General features: G+C 37.7%; 2 protein-coding genes across 3 annotated transcripts in view; one reads left to right on the forward strand and one right to left on the reverse strand.

The window, feature by feature from the left end:
* Positions 1 to 1,352: 1,352 nt before the first annotated feature.
* On the reverse strand, positions 1,353 to 6,335 carry fbp1a (fructose-1,6-bisphosphatase 1a). Its single transcript, NM_001200654.1, is given in 7 exon segments — positions 1,353 to 1,602; positions 2,020 to 2,139; positions 3,170 to 3,307; positions 3,451 to 3,591; positions 3,827 to 3,919; positions 4,021 to 4,183; positions 6,162 to 6,335. Coding segments are annotated over 7 exon segments (1,014 nt in total). The 5' UTR covers positions 6,332 to 6,335; the 3' UTR covers positions 1,353 to 1,413.
* A 3,505-nt stretch (positions 6,336 to 9,840) lies between these two features.
* Positions 9,841 to 23,338, forward strand: part of kank1a (KN motif and ankyrin repeat domains 1a) — a 49,116-nt gene continuing 35,618 nt past the window's right edge. The window contains exon 1 of one of the 2 annotated variants that reach the window (XM_017452098.3): positions 9,841 to 10,081. The gene's annotated coding sequence lies outside the window, so the exon portion shown is untranslated. The remainder of the gene's footprint in view (positions 10,082 to 23,338) is intronic. The other variant, XM_047149716.2, reaches the window with a different exon arrangement.

Here is a 23,338-nt window from a genome sequence, read left to right on the forward strand (position 1 = left end):
AAAAGGATTAACATTTTGCAGATTCTGCAAGGCATATGCAAACTTATGACCTCAACTGTAGCTACACTTCTTATTTCATTATACACAGAATGGTCTAAAACCCTTAAACACAGTGTAACAAACTGTCAACTTTTTTGGCAAAGCTGAATTTATTTTCCTTTACAATAAAAAAGCAGGCACTTCATTCATATCGCATTGATATGAAACATGGTCGAGGGAACTGTTCCGATTTCTTCCACGTCCTTCAAGACCTGCTGCAGCATTATTATCACAGATTTGTAAATATCATACAAAATGAATCTTTGTGTAAACATTTTCCAGTGAGTGCAAATGTGACAATGATGCTTCTTGGAGTATTTGTATATCTGAGGCCTGTTGCACGAAGGCAGTTTCGGTGAATACCCAGGTAAGTTTGTGTTTAGTTCAGCAAAGTCTGGTTCTTAGGTCTCAACAAGGTGGAATGGTTTTATCTGTTTTCATTGCCATGGTAACTTCCACTACATGGCTAACCTGCTCTGGAGCAGGTTTTATTCTGAGTAAGAAATCGCAAATCCAGATTGGACCAATCAGCTGTGAGCGAAGTGATATAAACCGACTGCATCAAAGTTAACCCTTTAGTGTTTGTAGCGATGGCTTCAGAATTTGTGGAGAATCCTGTGGAGCTCAGCATGCAAATAATAAGAAAGAGCACTTAGAAGGAAACTAACTTTTAGGGACAGACAATCTCTATGAAAGATATCGATTTTCTGGAGATGGTACAAATTTGCATGCGGTGGCATTTTTCCTGTCCTAATATACTTTCACAAATTGATATTTATTTTATTAATATATAATTAAAACAATTGACGTTTATATTATGTGATATTATATGAAGTAGGTTGGGGTTATAAGTTTTCACTCAGCTTATTCTCATTGTGAACCTATAAATTCTGCCAGCAATGTTCCTGAGCTTTGGCAACAGCAAACGATGTTGCTTTTTGTGGTTAGTGTAGGTTTAAATTTCTCATACTTCCACATAATAATATCTTGCTCTTCAACTGAAAAGTATGCCCACCTGCTTTTTTCCATGTTGAACGCTGTTGGCTATTTGCTGCAAACGTCTGGCTTTTATGTACACAAGCACGATGAGTAAAACTTGATTCAGGGTTAAAACCTGGGTTGACTAAGAAAGTTGATAACCAGCTGCATGAAACCTGTTAACGTTAATTTACCCGGGTTGGATTAGTTTGGCTTTGTCCACTCAAAACTTCGTGCAACAAGCGGAATTTATAGAACATGAGTGTGATATTTGGTGAGGATGTGGTAATCTTTTGTGTTCATTTTATTTTTTTAACTTTAACTCATAAGAATGATTTTTTGATGTTTGGAATTTGATGTTTGGTCTCTTAGAAGGCTTTTAGTTTTAGGATTTGGTCACTTGTGATGTTTTTGGTAGATGGAGATGTACTCTTGAACATCATCTGGGGATCCCAGGACCACCGGGACCCTCTGATGGATGCTCTCGGGCTGGATGTCCAGCACATTCATGCTTCCTGTGGTGGCCATTCCTCCAGCCTGCTCAGTGATGAAGGCCATGGGGTTGCACTCATACAAGAGTCGGAGCTACAGCACAGACAATCAAATAATTCTTATCATTCTTTTAATAAAAAGTTTTTAATAACTTTTTTTCATACCTTTATGATACTATTAAGAAATAGAATCATAAAGTTATGATATAAGATGTTGATAGATTCTCAGAGCTGAAAGTAAAACTTGATCATATTTATTTGATTACAACAATTCAACAATCTCCATAAGGATAAAAAACTACCAGATAAATCAGACTTGTCTGCCTCTGAAGTCAGCTGACCAAGAATTAGACTTTGCTTAAGGTATTTCACAACCAAATCACGTATCAAAAGCCAACATTGATTTTACTGCCTGTTGATGCAGCTGGAAGGCAAAACTCTGTGGACTTTACAGGGTGTGACATTCTTACAATAAAAATAGAGTAAAATCATAATAATAAATTCATTATACCTTTCCTTTGGGACTCTTCACATTGGCAGGGTAGAGGAAAACGCCTCCATAAACAATGGTCCGATGAACATCTGCTACCATGGAGCCCACGTAGCGGGCACCATAGGGTGCACTGCCATCCTGCAAAAATACACAAACTACATCATCACATCAGCCAGCAACACAGAGAATGCTGGAATTACAGTTACACATTTGAGAAAACACAAAAGCATCAACCTCTTGCCCAAATCTTGCAATATAAGACTGGGCCTGAAGGCAAAATATAGTCATGTGTGATTCAGGTCAGATTTCAGGATACTGTCAATATTCCAAGATCAGTAATACATATAGGAGTAAGTTAAATGATCAGTAGTAATACTTTCAGGAAGTGATATTTATCCACGTTACACTGATGAAATGTTGAATACAAGCTTAGGATTAGTGGTACATTTTAAACAAAACAAAAATTAACCTCTGCCAAACATGCAGTTGATGTTATACTTGTAGAATGGCTTAAAAAGGGCTGGTCACTGAGCAGACCACAAAACATTGCAGCATTGCCAGGTCAGTTTTGTCACAGGACTACTTTTGAACTTCTGCCAAAGAAAACTGTATTTTGTTTAACACCACCTCATTCAGGTGTACTGCATGGCATTACATATATCACAATTAATATTACACCGTATTTTGCAATAGTAGTCTTGCTGTTAGACTAGTGTATAGACGTTTGAAAGATTCATATTTGGAGTATCGGTCTTGTTTTGGGCTGCTTTTTATTGCAGGTGTGGCAACCCCATCAAACTGAACCAACAGAAAAACAACAAAAACAGAAGTATAGGTGGTGAAAGAAGTCACCTCAAAAGAGATGTTGGTTAGATGTGTTGCTTAATTTTGCAACAAAAAAAGGATAAGAGATGGAGCAAAACATTCATTTTCTGTCCTAACATGTTTGTGCTTCTGCTTCTACAACTGCAAGCACATTAAGTAGAAATCAAGCTGCTGATCTGTGCAGTGACCATGTGAGATTAAGATGAATCATGGACAAGTGGTGGAGTAGTAACGAATACATAGTGGTTAGGGAGTCTGTTTGGATGCACACAAACACTGCAAGCAAACCATCTGCGTATAGTATATGTTTGCTAAAGTTCTGTGCCCAGGTGCAGGGCTGTACCTCTGGGAATTTCTTCTTCTGCAGGAACTCAGTGACAGCAGGGTCAAAATACTTCGCATAGCCCTCGTTGAGACTGTAAATATTCCCCTTTTTATTGATTTTCACATCCTGCTCTACTAGAATGAACTCCCCAATTGCCTACCAAAGAGAAAGAGATAAACACGTTCATACAAGGTCATTCCACATGTAAAGATCCTTTTAGTTCTTTCCAACAATTTCTTGAAACACAAACAGCTCTTAAGTATCAAGCGTAAAATTCAAGAACTTTTTTTTTTACTCACGGGATCCAGCATGAAGCAATTGACACCTTGGCCGGTTGAGAGCACTATCATGGTGGCACTGCCGTACAGCGCATACCCAGCAGCCACTATGTTTCTGCCAGGCTGCAGGGCATCCTTCTCACTTGGCTCGTCATCTGAGCACTTTGGAAAGACCAGTGTGTGGGAATATTTTACTATACTATATTACATATACATACATTTTATATTTTATATATTATATATATATATATATATATTATATATATATATATATATATATATATAAACACTATACAACTTCAAAAATGATCAAATACGATCAATAACTACTTTTCAAGTAGAGTATCGTGTAATACTAAAACTAGTGGCAAACCCATTTCATGGACTCAAATGATACCTTTCTATACACAGAGAAGATGGTCCCGACGGAAACCAGGCAGTCAATGTTGGAGGATCCATCCAGAGGATCGAAGCAGACCACATATTTACCCTGTGGAAACAACACATGGACATATTTCAGTTTATAATTCAACATTTAGGCTTGAGCAATGAGCCTGTCATCATCTATTGCCCTTGTTCTCCTGCTCATACCCTGCTCTCCTGCTCCAATATAATGGCGTTGTCGTTCTCCTCACTGACCAACACACAGGAAGTGAAGGAGGATTTGATCATATTAATGACAAGGTCATTGGAAAGGATATCCAGCTTCTTCACCTGGTCCCCTGTCACATTTGTAGTGCCAGCAATGCCATACCTATGCAATAACATGAGCAGTAGGTTTTTAATATAAATACATTTTGAACAACCTGAATGGACAAAGTACAGATTTTACTTAAGCACCATTTGAGTATTTGTAAAGTACTTGAGTATTTTGAACGTTAAAATTTTACTTTGTTCATTTTCCAGGTGATGTATGCCATTTTGACTGTACATAGTTAATTTGATAAATTAATAGATTATGAAAATTTATATTAAAGTGACGATGGAGAAAATCTTTTGTTAACAGTGAAATTCAGGTGTGATCGGGATTTTCTGGACAGAAACACACTGATTCTCATGACAGTCACTTGTACTCCTTATACTTTGTGAAATATTACATGTTTTGTCCTTTGATACTTTGGTGCAAACAAGAGTATTATTACATTTACAAGTTATTGCTACACTCAATTCAATGTCCTTACCACTGCAAAGATATATGACACTTTTTCCCCCTAGGGAAACCTTTGCAGAATGTGTGGCCACAGACTAAAACCCACCTGACTGGTTTTACTCCACTCCACTCCACTCCACAACGAAACACAGACATGTTTCGTATTCATCAGTAAGGTTTTTGTTGCAAATTTCATCAGGATGTGTTACAAACAGGATATTAACCCAAGTGCTCTTTTGAAACCCCTTATGCAAGCATGCAAATGACACTGTGTGCTTCAGAGTTTAAAATCCTAACATGTTGAAATACTGCACCGTATCCTCATAGCTACTATAGTGGAAATCACCCCAGACTGTATGATACAGTACTTGAAATATAGTTAAACCTGTAGTGTTTTAACCTTTTGACTGTAACTGTCTAATTCACTGCTTTGAAACAAATAAAACGTTTAAAGAACAGAACCCATTGTACTCTGACGGGTGACACCGGATAGTGAGATTTTCATCATTGTAGTACAACAGCCATACAGAGGAAAGGCAAACAGTATTAACTGTTTGGAAATATAGGCTCTAACGTGTGAGCATGTGAATAGGAGTTTTGATAAGCATTAGGTGTAGGTGGAGTAATCGAGGCAGACGTTTTGAAACACTCTGGATTATACAGGTGAGACTATTTGGTAAAATGTAGATGAAAATAACTCCGAGATGAAAAAGCAGAAAGACGTGACAGACAAGAAAAGGGTGACCATATTAGATCAGTAGCAGGTATCACACAGGTACCTAACCCTGGTCCCGGAGTACCACTTGTCCTGCACATATTGTTCCCCTGCTCTCACTGACTGACTGACTGACTGACTGTCTCTCTCAGACACACTCACACACACACACACTTCAGGAACTGCTGTTAATTAGCTGATTTAATTGGATCAGGTGTGCTGGGAGCAGGAATAACATTAAATATGCAGGACAGGAGGTACTCAAGGACCAAGGTATGGAACCTGTGGTGTATTTTAAATGGAATCAGTGTATCTCTGTATGTATGTGTATATAACAGCATGATTATAGATTGCACAGATATAGTAAATACCAGCTCACCTCTAGACTATAAATATTCAGTCTGTGCAAGCATGGTGCAAATCTTGTTTACTTCAGCTAATGGGAAGGTAGCATAATCCTGCTGAAAAATCCAGTTTGGTGTGATATAGTTACCAGTACTACCAAAACACAGACCGAGCTGGTCAAACTGGTAGACAAACTTTGCCACTGGTAAATGCAGGTAAATGGAAACAATTGATTACTGATCACTAAAGGCAACATCGTAGGCAAGTAATTTCTAAGAAAATAACACAAAATGATGCAATTAGAAATCTCAAATAATTCTTGCTCAGTTTACTCAAGTAGGAGGATCTGGTCAGACCAAACTGGGTTTTTCAACAGGGAAGGTAAAGCAATTCATACAGAGGTGGATGATTTCTTCCCAAACACAACCTGCAGTGGCAAAATCAAACTTTTTCAGTATAATACTGAAAAGCTGCATGAGATTGCTTGATTGAGAAGCAGATGATCGATGAACATAAACTTACATGTGAGCGATGCCTGCTTTCCTCACTGCACTCGAGATTGCTTTAACAGCCGTACACATGGCGTTCAGGAGGGTCGTCAGTTCCCCTGTGGCTTTCACTTTTCTTCCCTCCTCTAACAGAAATCTGGTCAGAGTGATCGCATTGGTATCGAAAGAGCCGCGGTCCGACATGTTGAATGAGGGGGAGAAAGACACCAACGAGGTCTGAGAAAAGTAAATAAGAGAACTGTACTTATTCAACTACATTCACAACACGGAACTAAGCAGGAAAAGGGCGTGTGGCTGAATTTAGCCAATCAAAAGCGTAGAAACGCCAAATATGTGCAGGGGGCGTGGTTACGCCGGTGATTGCTTCGTTTTTGTCAGGAATAAAAGATGCCTTCATGCACGAAACTGGAGAACTGATTTGAAGTTTGCTTTGTCATTGTCAGTGTCATGTATTCGATATGTTAAAATTCAGCCTAAATACTTGAGACTAAATAATTATAATAATAAAAAGTTATGAAAAGGACATTATCTTGATTAATGACTCTTTTATATCCCCTAAAGCAGTGTTTTTCAAAGTGGTGGCTGCGGCCGGGGGGCCTCAACAATTTGGTGTGAAAAATAAATAAATACATGATTTTCTCTTTCTCACTCTCAGACAACCACGCACACACAATCAATTCCTAATCTACTGTAATGATGCAAGATGTAATTATTACTAATAATAAAGGGGGATATATTCAAAAGTCTGTATTTTAATGTGTTTTAAAGACATCTTGCAAAAGGGGGGCCTCGGTCAAATGTTAATGCCATTTGGGGGGGCCTTGCCCTGGAAAAGTTTGGGAACCCCTGCCATAAAGGTATTAAAGTAGAGCATGAGACACTCAACTGCACCCAGTCTCTCACTCAAACATAAACATCAACAGATGTTTGTTTGTTTTTTAAATAGTCCTATAAGGTAGGAAATGTATTAATTCCCTACGACAGTTTATTAAACACATAACACAGCAATATCCCCAATGTTGATTTAACACCCAATGTTGAATTTACCCCCTACAGTGTTTATGTAAGTCCATTGGATATACATGAACATTCTGGGTGTTAATTCAACACTAGGGATTTTACAGTGAAGTAAATGCATTGAACATCATTTATATTATTATTATTATTATTATTATTATTATTATTATTATTATTATTAAGAGATTACATGATACCACTTTTCTTTCCTGATACTGGAACCTTGAGCATACCAATATCATTAAAAAAAAAAAAAACTTCTTCTTTTTCCAACTGAAGCACTTCCTGTAATAAATACAAGGCAAAAATACACAGCTGAAAACACGACTTATTCAAAACAGCAGCTTTCATTCAGTTTAACTCAAACACACATTCACTTACATTATAAATATAGACATATAATAAAGTATCAAATATAATAAAATAAATCCCAACAAAAATGTTAGTTTTATTTGTTACCGGATTGGATTGAATTTGTTCTTTTTTCTCTCTGTGATCTGACTTTTTTGTTGTTGGTATCAGCCGCATACTGGTCTTAGGTATCAGATTTGGTGCCATTTCTAAATACTACTACTACTACTACTACTACTACTACTACTACTACTACTACTACTAATAATAATAATAATAATAATAATAAGAAGAAGAAGAAGAAGAAGAAGAAGAAGAAGAATACAAGAATTACAGTCACAGTTATCACAGCTTCTTTTATTTAAAGTGCATTCAAGGAAATAAAAATTTTATATGCATTTAAGCAAATTAAAATGTCACTGTAACTAATTATGCATCATTCTAATCATGGTTGTACACTATGAAGTGTGCAGTGTTATTTAGCTGCATGCTTTTGTGGTCTTGATTGTTACTTTATTGTTATTATGGTACAAGTCACTGTAGACTGATTTTTTGTTAACCTTATTCAGACACTAGATGTCAGCCTTAAGCAAAACTTCTTTGCATTCAAACCTGTAATGGGAAACATTTGGTGAAAAAGCTTCAGATCAAACATATTTGGAGAATTTCAGCTTGCATAGTTACATCATATGAACATAACATCAAATATGAATAATATGAAATATGACAACTGTTTTGCCCTGCTTTGTCCTTCATAATCTCATTAAAAGTCATCATCACAAACAAGTAGTACTGGACACACAAATAATGCATTGTAACACCGTGCTCAGGGTACAACACAGAATCTCTTCTCTTTAAGGATTATAATGTTTCACCTTGAGGTTCACCGCTCTTAAGGTAAGCCTCATTAATCCCTTATGGGAAAGCAGGCACACAGTCATAGCTGTATTAAAGAAGTATTATAATTGTACTATGTTATTAGACAGTAGTTGAAAAGGACATAATGTGTATGGCAAACAACAAAAAGTATATAAAATGCAATCGGTAAATCAGTGTAGTGTAGGTCATGCCTCACTGTAGTAAGCTGTAAGACAACACGCTGTGCTTCTGCAGAATGTTCACTCACACTATAGTAGTAAACTATCTTTTCTTTAGGATGCTATAACTTTTAATCAAATTCAGTGGTTCCTAACCTTTAACCCCTTGCAGCCAGTAACAGGTTGGAACAAAACTGACCATGAAAATGTTACTCTAACACAATAAACAGCATTGCTAGTAAGAGAAAATGGTCCGAGTATATGGACTATTCCATTACTGCTGGAAAATTTCAGAAAAATACAGTCTATTTTTGTAAGCAATTAGGTAAGCTATTAGGACAGTGTTAGAGCGAGACAGACTGAGTATATGGACTATTCCATTACTGCTGGAAAATTTCAGAAAAATACAGTCTATTTTTGTAAGCAATTAGGTAAGCTATTAGGACAGTGTTAGAGCGAGACAGACTGGAACAAAGTTAATGTTTGCCTTGATGTAGAGCTACATGTCTTGTGTCTTGTACACCCGAGAGTTGTGGTTAAAGGACAATATCAAGGACAATTCCTTTGTTTTATTTTTTAAATGTTTATTTTCTAAATAGATTTTTTTTAGGTATATATAATCAAATAATTCTGAAAAAAATGTCCATGATTCTTAAAAAATATTCTCATAAAAACATTAAAAACTAATCAAATATAATGCCCACACAGCTTCTTCAAGGGCACATTAGTACAAGTATATATGAAGAAGTAAAGAAGAATAAATATGTTACTTTAAGCATAATTAAGGTAAGATAGTCCAACAGGTTTCTCTTTTAAAGAAATGCACACTTGGTAAACATTGGTACATATTTGAAAAACTAATTGGGAAAAAAAATTCAATTAGACAAATCCCAAAATAATTATCTAGGCACAGGGATATAATCCAGTTTCAGTTCATTTGCAGTCTCTGACTTTTGCTTAAAGGTCATTTCCAATGCCATTATAATAACCTATTTATCTGGATGTGGACAGCAGCAGGGTTCAGACTATTGCTAACATATAAATGCACATCCACGTGTCTGCCCGATCTGTACAAACCTGCAATTTAGGTCAAACTAAAAGTAAAAACATGTTAATTCTACAATAATTCTAATTCTTTTATAGACAGGTTGATAATGCAGCGAGTGGTTCATGAGAGAAAACGATATGCTTCTCGATGTAGGAGTAATCCGAGCACCTGAGCTCGCGCGCGTCACGCCATGTTCATTATTGCACCAGACCTAACAATGCCGCGTTGCGCGCATGCGCACTGATGAGCTATTTCGGTGGACAGGCGAACTGCGCGTGAATGCAAAACTGGTAGAGCTAAGTAGAACAGAGATGTAGACTTCTTCTCATGCGTGTGTTTTAATGGGAAAGTAGATTGATCAAATTGAAACGTTTACCTGCTTTTATAAAGTGTACCAGTGCCAAATACCTGTGGGAGTCTGACCTCGCAACTTCATGCCAATCCTGCAAAACACAGCACGCGCGCTTGGAGAAGTCGAAGGTAAGTTCATGCATATCGACTTTAAACGACAAGTTGTGCAACATTGATAGTCTTTACATAAGCGTATGTGCAATATGTAGCGTTAATTTACTGTGCATATCAATCTTGTCTTTCTAAACAAAATTGTTTAAGAAATTGTTTGCAATAAAAATTCCGAGTCTAGCTAACAAACAAACCTTTGCGAAAAACAATTCCTGGGACTTGGAGTGGTTATTTGATAGCGTGCTTGTGTTCGTCTAATTATGGCGTGCTTTTCTCTGTCCCTGTTCTCTCTCTCTCTCACACACACACACACCTGTTGGCATATCGGCCATTATAAGCTTAACATGCTTACATGTTGGTTTGGTTGTTTCTGTTGGATTATGTCGGTGAAAGCAGTAACGTCTGTGGAATACAGTCAGTGTGTGACCTCGTGTTTAAGAATAACCTAATAAGACACGTGCTTTCTTCACTGTTCCTTTGATATAGGAATATGTCCCAGAAAAATGCATGGAAGTGTTTAGAATACACACATGACTGAGTTTTGTTGGGAAATTGTAAAATACTAGGTTTTCTATTTACTGCTCGGTTACTAAGTTGCCCTTGGAGAACCTTTCAGCATTCCTCCATGTTAAAGGTCTACTAGGGTTTTCACAATACCACAATTTGACCCTATTTAAAATAATAATAATACACACTTTCATTGTATATTCATTATACTGTGTTTTAAATGAAAATACAAACTGCGTTGTATGCTGTTTTCAGTAGTCTTAACTGCTATAAACTTGCATACATTACTGAATAAAACAGTTGTGTTCAGGTTTAATGTGCTAATATACTCAGGAAAAAAAGGGGGAACAAAGCTCTAGCTTTAATTATGTATGTTTTCCCTAGATATGTGTATGTATTATATAAAGCTTTACTCTAAAACTCTAACGGCCCATTTATGTATGCACCGTAAAATATTACACTATATCAGTATTTCTAGGTGAAGGCTACATAAAGGTACAAAAGATGAACCCTTGAGAGTACCAGTGACAAGGAAAAGTATAGTTCAGTGCTGTTTTTCCTGAGAGTGTACTGTAGAGCTGAGAACCATAAATGAAGACTTTTCCCACTTTAAAAAAAAAAAAGCCTTTTAATGACAACTTAATACTGAATGCTAATGTGCAATCAAGATTTTTTTTTAAGAAGTCAGTTTTGTTAACTTATAATTTGTAAGTATTCAGCTTTCAATACTGTTCTTCTTTGCTACTTTTTTTGTAGACCAAAATATGATAACGCTTAGTTGTAACAGCTATTTAGATTCAATAATTAAATTGTAATCTATAAAAGCTAACATTATATATTAATGTATATTGATAAATCATAATAACACAATACTAAGGACCACGTCGAGCTCAGGTTGCTGTCTGTGCAGAGTTTCACACGTTGGTGCCGTGTCTGCATGGGGTTCCTCTGGGTTGTGTGGTTTCCTCTGACCTCACAAAAACATATCAGTGGATGGATTGTATACGGTAAATTGCTCCTAGAAGTGAACACCCAGTATTCCCGGGATTGGCTCGGGATCCACTGCGACCATGGTAAAGCAGTCACTGAAAGTGGGTGAATACAACACTGTATACTATAATACAGTATAATATACAGTTTTCCTGATTTTCATTTATAAATGCGCCTGGAGAGGGTTAAGAAATTCATGGCTGCCATCTGAGTGAAACAGGAATTCCTTTGGGGTCTTCTGATCCCTGGAGAGGATGTGATTTTCAGTGCTTTTCCTTCCTGTTTAGATTTCCAGGAAGTTTTCCACTTTAACAATGACCGCAAAGAGATTTCAGACGGAACCACCTGATGTGTTAATGGTAAAATATGACTTTTCTTTATCATAGTGGTTTCTAAAATAGTTCTCAAATACATGTCTTTTGTCTGTTCCTTCATATTCAATTAATGGAATCCTGAAATTAGACTCGTTTTTGTGAAGGTGTTTGTCTGTTGACTTTGGTGTACAGTTTGGACATGCTAATTTTTCCAGCTCTGAGACAGAGGAACGTAGCCATTAAACTCTCTCTTTCTGTGTGTGTGTGTGTGTGTGTGGGTGAGTGAGAGAGAGAGAGAGAGAGAGAGAGAGAGAGAGAGAGAGAGAGAGAGAGACAGACCTGCCCTAAACAAAAACATCATTATGTGATGGTGAAAGGAATTGTCATCGACTTTCACATGTTATCACCAGAGAAAATGAAGCCACTTGTTGTGCACATCTGAAGCGTGGGACCGCACTCCCCTTAGCGTTTCATCAGAAGACAATTTTTGGACCCTTTCTTTGCCAATTTCTCTGGTGGAAATGTGGGAACAAGTCCAAATCAGGGCAAGCCATATCCTGTAATGTTGGAAGATTAGAGATGAAAATTGGCTCGTAAAGAGGGAATCGGTATTGTTTTTTGAAGATAAAAACAATGGTTTCAGTATAAAAGTTGTAAAATCGAGCTTTCTTCAAGGACATAATGAAAAACTGTGTTAAAGAACGAAAAAAAAACCTCTTCCAGCTTTTATGTCTGGATGCCGAAATATTTTCTTGTTTTATTTATTTATTTATTTAAAGAACAGAAGGAGCACAGTAGTGCTTGATGGTGCCAGTCACTGCATGGCTGTGCTTTTATTAGAGGGATAAATGTACTGGAGACATGGGGGGGTTTGTGTTTGGTGCTAGTAATTCTGTGTAAACATTTAATTGCTTCAGGGTGCTGGTTTGAGTTGTATAATTGAGGCTTTGAAACCTGTTGTTGAGTATCTTTTAACCATGTAACTTGCACATGACCCACATCAAGTGTCAGAGATGTACTGAAAAAGCTAAAATATTAGAAAACTTGGTTAAACTGATGCCATTTGCATACACATCCATACACTGGGTAGGGCCCAGTGACCATGTGGCTGGAGTACGTCTAAGGGGCTGTTTACACGACAACGTTTTCAACTAAAAATGGGAAACTTTTTATGCAGTTTGGCTGTTCGTTTACACAACGATGGCATTTTGGGGCCTGACAACGCAAACATTTGAAAATGGGTTTTAAAGTGCAAGTTTTTGAAAACAACACCGTTATCGTCTCCGTGTAAGCGTACAAAAATGAGAATTTGTGAAAACGATAACATCATGGGCACGTATATTACGTGTTCAGTCTATAGGCATGTGTGCAAGCACTTCAAAACAACGTGCGAGACAATGGCGGAGTACAGGACCGTTATTGTGCTGTTGAAGATTTTGAGTTTATTGAACCTTCTCCAGCCAAGTGTAGATTTACTGCATCACCACTACGACCAGCGAAGACGCATTTGTTACATACGCCAAATTATTAACCCACGTGTCCGCCAACGAAGGGTACTCAAAATCTCATTATCTTTGTAATTGTTTGTTTTGTATTATATCTGTATTCCTTTGTTGCTAATAAAATATAGAAAGCAGGCTGACTGCCAGTGTCTCACTATTTCGTTTGTATTTGCCAATTTTGTTCCATTTTGGTACAATGGTGGTCAATTTTTAGTACTTGATGCACTGTTTAGATTTATATGACCTCACCAACTACTGGCCTGGCATGCACAATACAGTGTTTTTAGTCGTTTTCGCAGACCTGTGTGAACGGGGATCGTTTCGACAATGTTGTTGTCTGTACGTGAAACCTTTCAAAAACGTAAAGGAAAAACTCCTGTTTTTACTACATCATTGTCGTGTAAACGTACCCTTAGTTATCACCTCACTGAGAAGCCTCTGCAGATGGAGATCAAAGATCAAGTGTGTGGACAAGGGAAATGTCACCTCTGGCTGCCTGGCAGGCTGTAAAACTGCTCCATGTTTACCCATGTGAAATTACTTCCACTTTGCTACTTAGTTATAACAGTTTGCGTTGTTGTTGTCAGTGCAAGTCTACTTTAATGGGTTTTTAGTATGTTTAGTGTGGGAGTACCAGCACCTGTCTTGTGTTCATTTCAAAGAGTTTAGTTGTTGTTATGATTCCCCCACCCCCATTGTTTTCTATTTTCTGGACTATTAGAATTGAAGTGATATCCCAAAGTGGTCAGGGATTAATACTGTGTGAATATTTGAACCTAATCAGTTGTATGAGCATGACTGCAAATGTACTTCTTGTATAAAAGAAGTAAACAAACCCTCTGAGCTCTTGCTGGTGTCTGTTACCTGCATTGTGACTCACTCAGTGTACTCATGTCTGAGTACACAAATAATCAGTAATGGAAAAGCAATTAGACTCATAAAGCATTGGTGAAGCCAGATCTTTTTGTTTTTTATTTATTGCTGAATTTTAGTTTAATCATGGCAATCACTACAAGGATCTTGATTACTTGAGGAAATTTTACACTGAATAAGCTAAATAAATGGAATATCTACTGAAGTCTTAGTGTATGATATTAAATTGAGAAAAGGAGGAGTTATTTTTGTGGAGGTCTTGGATTTACTTCTGAATAAATGTTATATAGGATAAATATTATAAGAACATAATTTATTATTTAATAAGGAGTCATTTAAATTTTGTTTCTTGGCGAATGTAATATTAATAAATTAAGAAATAAACGAGGGTGACACAAATATAACCTAACAAACGGTGATGACAAATGTGACTCAAATGCAGGATTTGTTTTGTCTTGGTACTGAATCCATGAACAGTTGTTAAAAAAAAAAAAGAAGAAAAAAAAGCCCATTGAATTATGTTTAAAATCATTAAAAACAATATAGTTATGTATCTGTTATTCTTAATCATTTGATAGTAGAAAAAGCTTTTGCACTGAACTAGTTAATTTTAGTTCATTTTGAATCCCCACAGCTAAGCCACTTATCAAAGGGTTGGCATCCTGTTCATTCAGAGCGTGCTAGATTTACAAGATTACCCAGAATTCTGCCAGAGGTTGATTTTTGAAATCCTTGTTTGGTGCTTATATTGTGTAAAGCAGTCTCTTATTTTCAAAGTAAGGTGTTTATTTTGGTGGGGGAAATCCTGTTATTTTTTTTCCGTAATTTGCTTACATATTTTTTCACAAGGGTATTGAATTACAGAGCTCTCAAAATTCCCAATGAATTCTCTTTAGGGTGTTTGTATAATGTTGGCATGAAATGTTTTTAAATGAAATTTAAAGGACATGGCTCTTTAGAGTGATTGAGATCACTCTTTTCTGTTATACAGGGTTTGGTTATGTGTGCATTGCAGTGTTTTCTCTTGTTCTTGAAATAGGAACGAGCAAAGTGGATATTCTCAGTAATAACAAGTTTCACCGTCCGCCCAGGATCATGGTTACATTGTGGAATAAAGACTGTCTTGAGGCCAAAGTCTGCAAAAGTTGGCTCTGTTCCAGTTTTTGGAAAAGGGACTTTTATGAATTGGTAATCACAATAGCCATCAACAAGGTGGCCAAACGGACCAGACGACGTAAAAGTGAATGACCAATGTCGCATCAGAAGCCCCTTGCTGTGGTCATAGTGGCCAGATAGGCTTGAGTGAAGGGTCTTTTGTCAAGGAGACAGAATCTCACTGGTTCTTGATTAGCTTTGATGTCAAGTCTGAGCTGGAGAGTGTCATGGGTGAAGTTTCTGCCAGGGATGTGTTTTGAAATGATGAGACGGGCTTTTGTCTAATTGTCATGTCCCCTTGAGGTTTCTGAGAACCGTCAGAACTGTCAAAAGCCGCTTTTCCACCGAAATTACAAATGGTAAATGGTTTGCACTTGTATAGCGCTTTTTTCCAAAGCATTTTACAATGTGTCTCATTCGCACACAATGGTAGCACAGAACTTGCCATCGGGAGCAACTTGGGGTTCAGTGTCTTGCCCAAGGACACTTCAGCATGTGGAGTCATGTGGGCCGGGGATCGAACTGCCGACCCTATGATTAGTGCACAACCCGCTCTACCACCTGGGCTGCTGTGTTACTTGTAATAATTAATCCCAGGAATTTTTTTCAAGGGACCATTTGGTTCCTCCAAATGTTTCCATCGCGGTCTAAAGTACCGTGAAGATTAGGCAGATTAGTCTGGTGACATATGACTGCACACAACAAGCCCTTGGCGTGGATCTGAAGCCTCAAAGTATGCTACAATCAAACTGATTATTGACACAAAGTAAGCTGATTTTAATGATGTAATAATGTAAAAAGTTTGCTTAGCTCATGAAAACACGTAGCAGGCTCTGATTGGAAACTTTTGAACAGTAACAAGAGTTCCTGCAACCAAACTGGTGGTGTAGTGGTTAGGCGCGCTCACTGCCACAGCCCGGGTTCGCACAAGCTTCTCTCTGCACTGTGTTCCTGTGTGAACAATTCCCAGCTCGCTTAACCCACCTGATATTTTTAAATGTACTTTTTTTTTTTTTTTGCGGCTCGCCGTTTCCAGTTCCTGCTGTATTTCGTCCTCGGCATAAATACTTGAGGCCTGAGCCTCATCGTCGTTCCACCACTCGTATTTTTTAAGTAACTCCATTGTGTTGATTTGAATCGCAATAAACAACTGTTACTGTACGCACCGCAACAGACGTTTAAAGATGGTGGTTGATGCACCATTTATATAATGCAATCAGTCAGCATGTTCAGCGCTCAAGTCCCACCCCTCTAAGTTCCTGTTTTTTGAAAAAGTACCACCTCTCGAGTAGGGACTTTGCGAGGGCTAAATATTTTACCCCAACTGTAATTTAGACCCTGTTAAAACGTGTTCATAGGACCCAGTTGCTTATTCGAGATTTGATTACATGCATATTCATGTGAAGGGTAGTGTTACTAGAATTTAAACTACTATGCTTTTATCAAGTATAGTGTCAAAATATTCACTACTAATACAAGAAAAAAGACACAATGCTGTCATGATCTGATGTGAACAGTTATCAGATTATTCAGGAAGTATAAAAACAAGTTAATTAGGATTAAGACAATTCTATTTCAAGAAATCTGAAACACTTCGATTTAGATAAATAGATAAGTTATTCATTGCACGTATACTGTTTTTTTTTCTGCATCTGTGTATAAGCACAATAAGTACAAACAACCGTCTTTGGATTACAATAGAAATGGTAATGATAAGAGGAAGATCTAATAAACAGCAGCTAGGTGTAGCATTGATCAGAAAAAACTCTGCCAGTTAGCAGATAAAATAGTTTAACTGCTTACAAATTACTTGCATAGCTAATAAAAGTAATCTGATTGATTGACTCATGTAGACCTGTAGTTTATTATTTTGCTGAAGTGCATGTAAACGTGTTGCGCCAATTGTTTGTTTCAGTTTTCGGATTATTCTGTACATATAAATGAACTTCCTGTTGGACACCGATACATTATAGATAAACTTTATATAGTGTTATGATTCCCTTTCATAGTCACGGTCAAATGTCTTTATTAAATAATACCTCTCTCTATCTATGTTTACATTCACAGAGCACTTTCTTAGGAACACTTTTTGTACCTACTAATTCATGCAGTTATCTACAATTCTTTGCCAGCAGTGCATAAAATTATGTCTATATGGGCCAGCAGCTTCAGATAATGTTCACATTGACCATCGGAGTGAGGGGGGAAAAAGTGATCTCTGTGATTTTGACCATGGCATGATTGTTGGTGCTGGCAGGGCTGGTTTGAGTATCTTTATAACTGCTGTTCTCCTGGAATTTTCAAGCACAACAGTCTCTAGAGTTTTCTCAGAATGGTGTAGTAAAGGAAAAAACATTCAGTACAATCATATCAACATGGACCATAATCTCAAATGAATGTTCCAACATCATCTGCAATGCATGCCATGAAGAATTGCGGGAATCCATGCCACAAATTGTTTTGAGAGCAAAGGGAGGTCCTACCCAGTACAAGTATAGTGTTCCTAATAATAAAGTGTTCAGTGAGTGAATATACAACAGTTCTGAATATGACACTTTAACCCTGATCCCTCAGGCAGTGTTCTCCATGCCAGATTATATAATGATCCTCAAACGATAGACCTGTGATTAATGAAATGTACTAAGGGTTGCTTATGTCATCACTTATTGTGATTTGGGTTAGTGCAGAAGATGCGCTTACATTAACAAACATCTTTTTGGTGTATTAGCCTACCATATTTGTAAATGCCTATGCATTTTGCATAATCCTTTGCTGTCCTCATGTTGGTGGTTTTTGGACTACCATAGCAGCAGACACAGAATTGAATACACTTTCAGACCCTTCCAGAACTTTATTGTTGGTTGTTTTGGTCACAGTTGCTGGTCACATTATGCATGTCACATTATCTCAGCTTTTTGTCTAAAATTTGTGTCAAAATTGGGCTAAAAATCAAACCGTGTAAACCCGGCTTAATGTATGCTAAGCACATTTACTGTTTTTGGCATTCTTTGAGGGCTTACGCTCATTCATGGATGTGTGCCCTCAAGTTCCTTTATGCAAGACCATGTGGTCTTTACTTTACACATAATTGAGGGGTACATGTTTAAACCTGAAGATGCTATTCGAGTTGAGTATGTCCTCATGTCAGCTGCTAGGATTACCCTGTGTACAAAAACGCCTACATGGCAAATTGGTCAGACTTTTGGTTCTTTATGACATTAAGACAGGCACAGTTTTTGCATGCTTAATCACATTCCTTTCATGTTTAAATAGATAGGGTTAAGCTGGTAAATTATGGGTAAGTGCAATGTTCTGAACTTAAAATGCATGCCTGATGGGATGCCTACTTTGTGGTTTTAATTCGTGTACTATCTTAAAGTTATGAGTGCATTCTTACCTGTTTGGGTGCCAGTAATCGATCACTTGATGAAGAGATGTATGCTAGAATGCTCTATATGTTAAATGCTAGTCCAATAAAGATGGTTTATTTGCTTTTTAAAAAAAGGTTCCGTTTGACTGATTATTAAAAGAAAAAAGAGAGAAGAAAAAACAGATGCAGTGCCCTTGGTAAATATGAGCAAAGAAGGCTGTGAAAAATTGTCTATTATTTAACCTTAATAACCTTAATATTTTGTGCTACCTCCCTTTGCCAAGATAACAGCTGAGTCTTCTCCTATAATACCTGATTAGGTTGGAGAATACATGGCAAGTGATCTGAGACCATTCCTCCATACAGAATCTGTCCAAATCCTTAAAATTGAGGTTTACGCTGGTGGCCTCTCCTCTTCAGTTCAGCCCACAGGTTTTCTATGGTTTTTCAAGTCAGGTGACTGGGATGGCCATTTGAGGACCTTGATTTTGTGGTCAGTAAACCATTTTTGTGTTGATGTATGTTTTGGACCATTGTCCTGCTGGAAGATCCAACCATGGCCCATTTTAAGCTCTCTGGCAGAGGCAGTCAGGTTTTTATTTAATATCTGTTCATATTTAACAGAGGTCATGATGCTGTGCATCCTAATAAAATGTCCAGGTCTTCTGGCAGAAAAACAGCCCCAAAACATTAAAGAGCCACCACCATAGTTAACCGTGGTCATGAGGTACTTTTCCATATGTGTGCCAAAACCACCTCTGGTGTTTATTGCCAAAAAGCTCTCTTTTGGTTTCGTCTGACCATAGAACCCGATCCCATTTGAAATTCCAGTAGTGTCTGGCAAACTGAAGATGCTTGAGTTTGTTTTTGGATGAGAGTAGAGGCTTCAAACAATCCTTCCAAACAACTTGTGGTGATATAGGTGGCTTCGGATTGTAGTTTTGGAGACTTTCTGACCCCAAGACACAACTAACTTCTGCAATTCTCCAGCTGTGATCCTTGGAGATTTTTTGGCCACTCGAATTATCCTCTTCACAGTGCATTGAGACAATATAAACACACTTCCAATTCCAGGTTGATTTGTAACATTTCCAGTTGACTGGAACTACTTAATTATTACCCTGATTGTGGAAATGGGCATTGTCAATGCTTGTGCTATTTTCTTATAGCCACTTCCCATTTTGTGAAGCTCAACAACCTTTTGCTGCACATCACAGCTATATTCCTTGGTCTTACCCGCTGTTATGAAGACTAAGGGAATTTGGCTTGTGTTACCTCATATTTGTACACCTTTTTTTTTAAAAATATCAGTAGGAATATACTTCAAATATGTTTTTCTCATATGAATTCATAGGGGTGCCAATAGTTGTTGCACTAGTTGATTTTTATTTTTTATTTTAAATAAACTCAAAGGTTTAAACAATAAAGACAAATTATCACAGCCTTCTTTGCTCATATTTACCAAGGGTGCCAATATTAGTGGAGGGCACTGTAGGGAATGCATTGTGTGCCTGAATCAATGTTTTCTTTGTAACTACTTGCAAACGATTAATCAAATAAAATAAGAGACAAAATATCCTAATATGCACCATATCTATCATCTTTGAGCTCAGAAAACATACAATTTCATGAAGAATCTGGTGTCTTCTTTTAGATGCCCAAAATTCCCATGCAGCTTGACCTTAAACTAAGCATTATGGATTTGGTAGTGTGCCACCAGAGCCACTGCAAAGAACCCCTTCAACTGCCCTGCTTTTCAGCTCGGCTCTGAATAGATTGCCCCTGGGAAGCGTGAGGAGCGCCTTGCTTGACGAGGCCTGCCGTAATTGAATGTTTTGATAGCTCTTTATGATGGAGCATGCTGAGAACATGAGGGGGTGAGTCAGAAACTGCAGCCATGCAAGGAATCCAATTGCTTGTTAAGCTTTAAACTTGAAGTGTTTTCTACCATGATTCTTGCCACTTACTGAAGATTTGAATGGAGTAGAGAAGAAAGTCAAAGGAAGAATAAACCCACTAGAAACCTGTGCTTAGGTTCACCAGGGAATGGAATGTAGCTGGGTGTAAATCGAGTTGGTGTATTTCAAGGCTCAGGTTTTGGGCAGGAACAGGCAGGCCTGAAAGAAAAGATTCTTAAGAAAGAGTTCAGTAGAAGGTTCTAATGCTGTGCTTGGTCACTTGCAGTCAGTCACATAACTTATGTAATACTATGAAGTATTAACTTGTGTAATAATAAGAGTTTACTTATGTAAGCAAAAGAGAAAAAAAATCTTTGCTTCAGACAAAGTAGCTTTGCCTTATGCACTCACTTATCATTGTTTTACAAGAAGTCAAGCTCATGACTTTTCACGGCATTAAGAAAACATGCCACCCTTTTTTTTTTTTTTTTTTTTTTTTTTTTAATGCCTATGTAATTATACATTTATAGCATTTCTGGAAGGATGCTTTTTTTTTCGTGTCTTTGGATAAAAACTCAAGTGGACATGAGAGGACCTTTTTTAAAACCAGCCATACAGTATGTGCTATGGAAAACTGGGCTCTTCTGTATTTAGGCCAATAGGCCCCGGTGTCCTCGGGTTTCAGTTGTAGCTGCTTGCTACGCCCTGTAGGCCTGCTCAAATTACCCCTGTACTATCAGCTCTCTATCTGTATGGGCTATGCTGCTGACCTCACACTCGCTCTCCCTTTGGGTGTTCCAGTGTTCAACAGCTATACAGTAATGCTAAAGAAAGAAAGAACTTGAGTGGTCTTTCCTTTTTTTTTTTTTTTTTTTTTAAATCCTACTCCTGCCCAGTCCCAAAAGACTTCTGCTTCTACTGGAAAGTTTCTGAAGTGTAGTAATGAAGATGTATTATTTTACCTAAAACATACTCTACTTGAAGTCTGTAAAATGATGTTCAGGCGAACCCTGGTTCTTTTGTTTACACAATATGCTCTCATACTAAACCAGATGAAGAAAATGGCCATTTGATGACTACACTATATGGATAGAAAATTGTGGAAATTTGATGATCAAACATTTGTAGTTCTTCCCAAACTGTTGCCACGAGGTTAGAAGCACACGGTTGTATAGGATATCTTTGTATGATGTAGCATTACAGTTTTCCTTTTTGGAATTAAGAGGCCCACACCTGTCCCAGCATGGCGATGCCCCTGTGCATAAATCATGGTCCATAAAGACATGGTTTGTCAAGGTTTGAGTGGAAGAACTTTGGTGGCCTGAACAAAACCCTGATTTCAACCCCAATGAACACTTTTGGGGTGAACTGGAATTCTGACTGCACCCCAGGCCTCCTCACCTGACATCAGTGCTTGACCTCACTCATGCTCTTGTGGCTGAAAAACGCAATTCCCCAGAACCATGCTCCAAAATCTAGTCGAAAGCCTTCCCAGAAGAGTGGAGGTTACTACAGCAGCAAAGGGGTACTAAATCTGCGATTAAATGTTCAACATGGTTGTGATTGTTAGGTGTCCACCAGATTTTGGCCATATAGTGTGTTTAAATTTTCTGCATCCTACTTTCTGAACATGACTGACCTTCCTGGCATACCACAGAAGTGTAGCTCCCTACATTAAATTTTCATCAAATTAACTGTGACTTTACTGAACTTCAACATAAAGGTTACATTTGAAGTGGAGACTTTACAACAACTAGCTTCCGGATGTCTGACACGTTTTTATTGTTAGTGATCTTATTCTTTAAGACTTTCCACCATATGTTTGCTTTGTAGCTAGATGTGTTATATACTGTCTAGATGTCTTAGAAGTAGTCTGTAATTAAACATCATACAGTTTAAGGCACTGAGTCCATCTTGAATCCTAGAATCCTACAAACTACTATACGCTCAACTGCTGTATTTCTAGCTTTACAGTCTGAAACTGTCACCGTTCAGCTCTGTAATCGCCAGATGTTGTGGCCACCCTTCTAATTTGTTGGCATACCCAGCAATCATTGTGCTCCCCTTTTAAACACAGCTGCAAGACGTGGTGGAATGTCCTATCTCATGGTGTTGATTGGCATGTAGGAGCAGAAGGTGAGGAGGAAGCCTTAAGATCTTCATTTGGGGAGCTTCCAATTGCAGTTAGACTTGATGAAAGTTCTGAGAGTATGTTATGACTCAATATCCTCTATGTGGTCTCAAGTAAGGGCTTGCATATGGCACAACAATAGTGTTCACTGGTTTGAGTTCTTCCAGGTTTGATTCCTGGGCCATTCATGACTGGGACTCCAGGAGATCGGTGGCATTCCTCTTTCCTGTATCAGTCAGAACGACAACAGCCAATCATGGATGTATGTTTGCAGAATAGAGCAGTTAGCCCTTTCAGATGCCAATGTTGTTTGATTAGTAGCTTTTTAAAAAAAGCACCATAGCTTCATATCTCATGTGTTGGATACTAATAATGTATTAGATACTTGGATAATTATCTAAGAATGCATATAGTTGCAAACTTACAATAAAGCCTACCTTCCTATTTTTTCCTGCCTAAGCCTGCATTAGGTCTCTCATGTTTCTGTTTTAACAAATAAGGCCAGGTTTTTCCGTGGTAACAAAGGATCCATGCT

This window comes from Ictalurus punctatus, chromosome 22 (genome assembly GCF_001660625.3).
Source record: "Ictalurus punctatus breed USDA103 chromosome 22, Coco_2.0, whole genome shotgun sequence".
Lineage (NCBI taxonomy): Eukaryota > Metazoa > Chordata > Actinopteri > Siluriformes > Ictaluridae > Ictalurus > Ictalurus punctatus.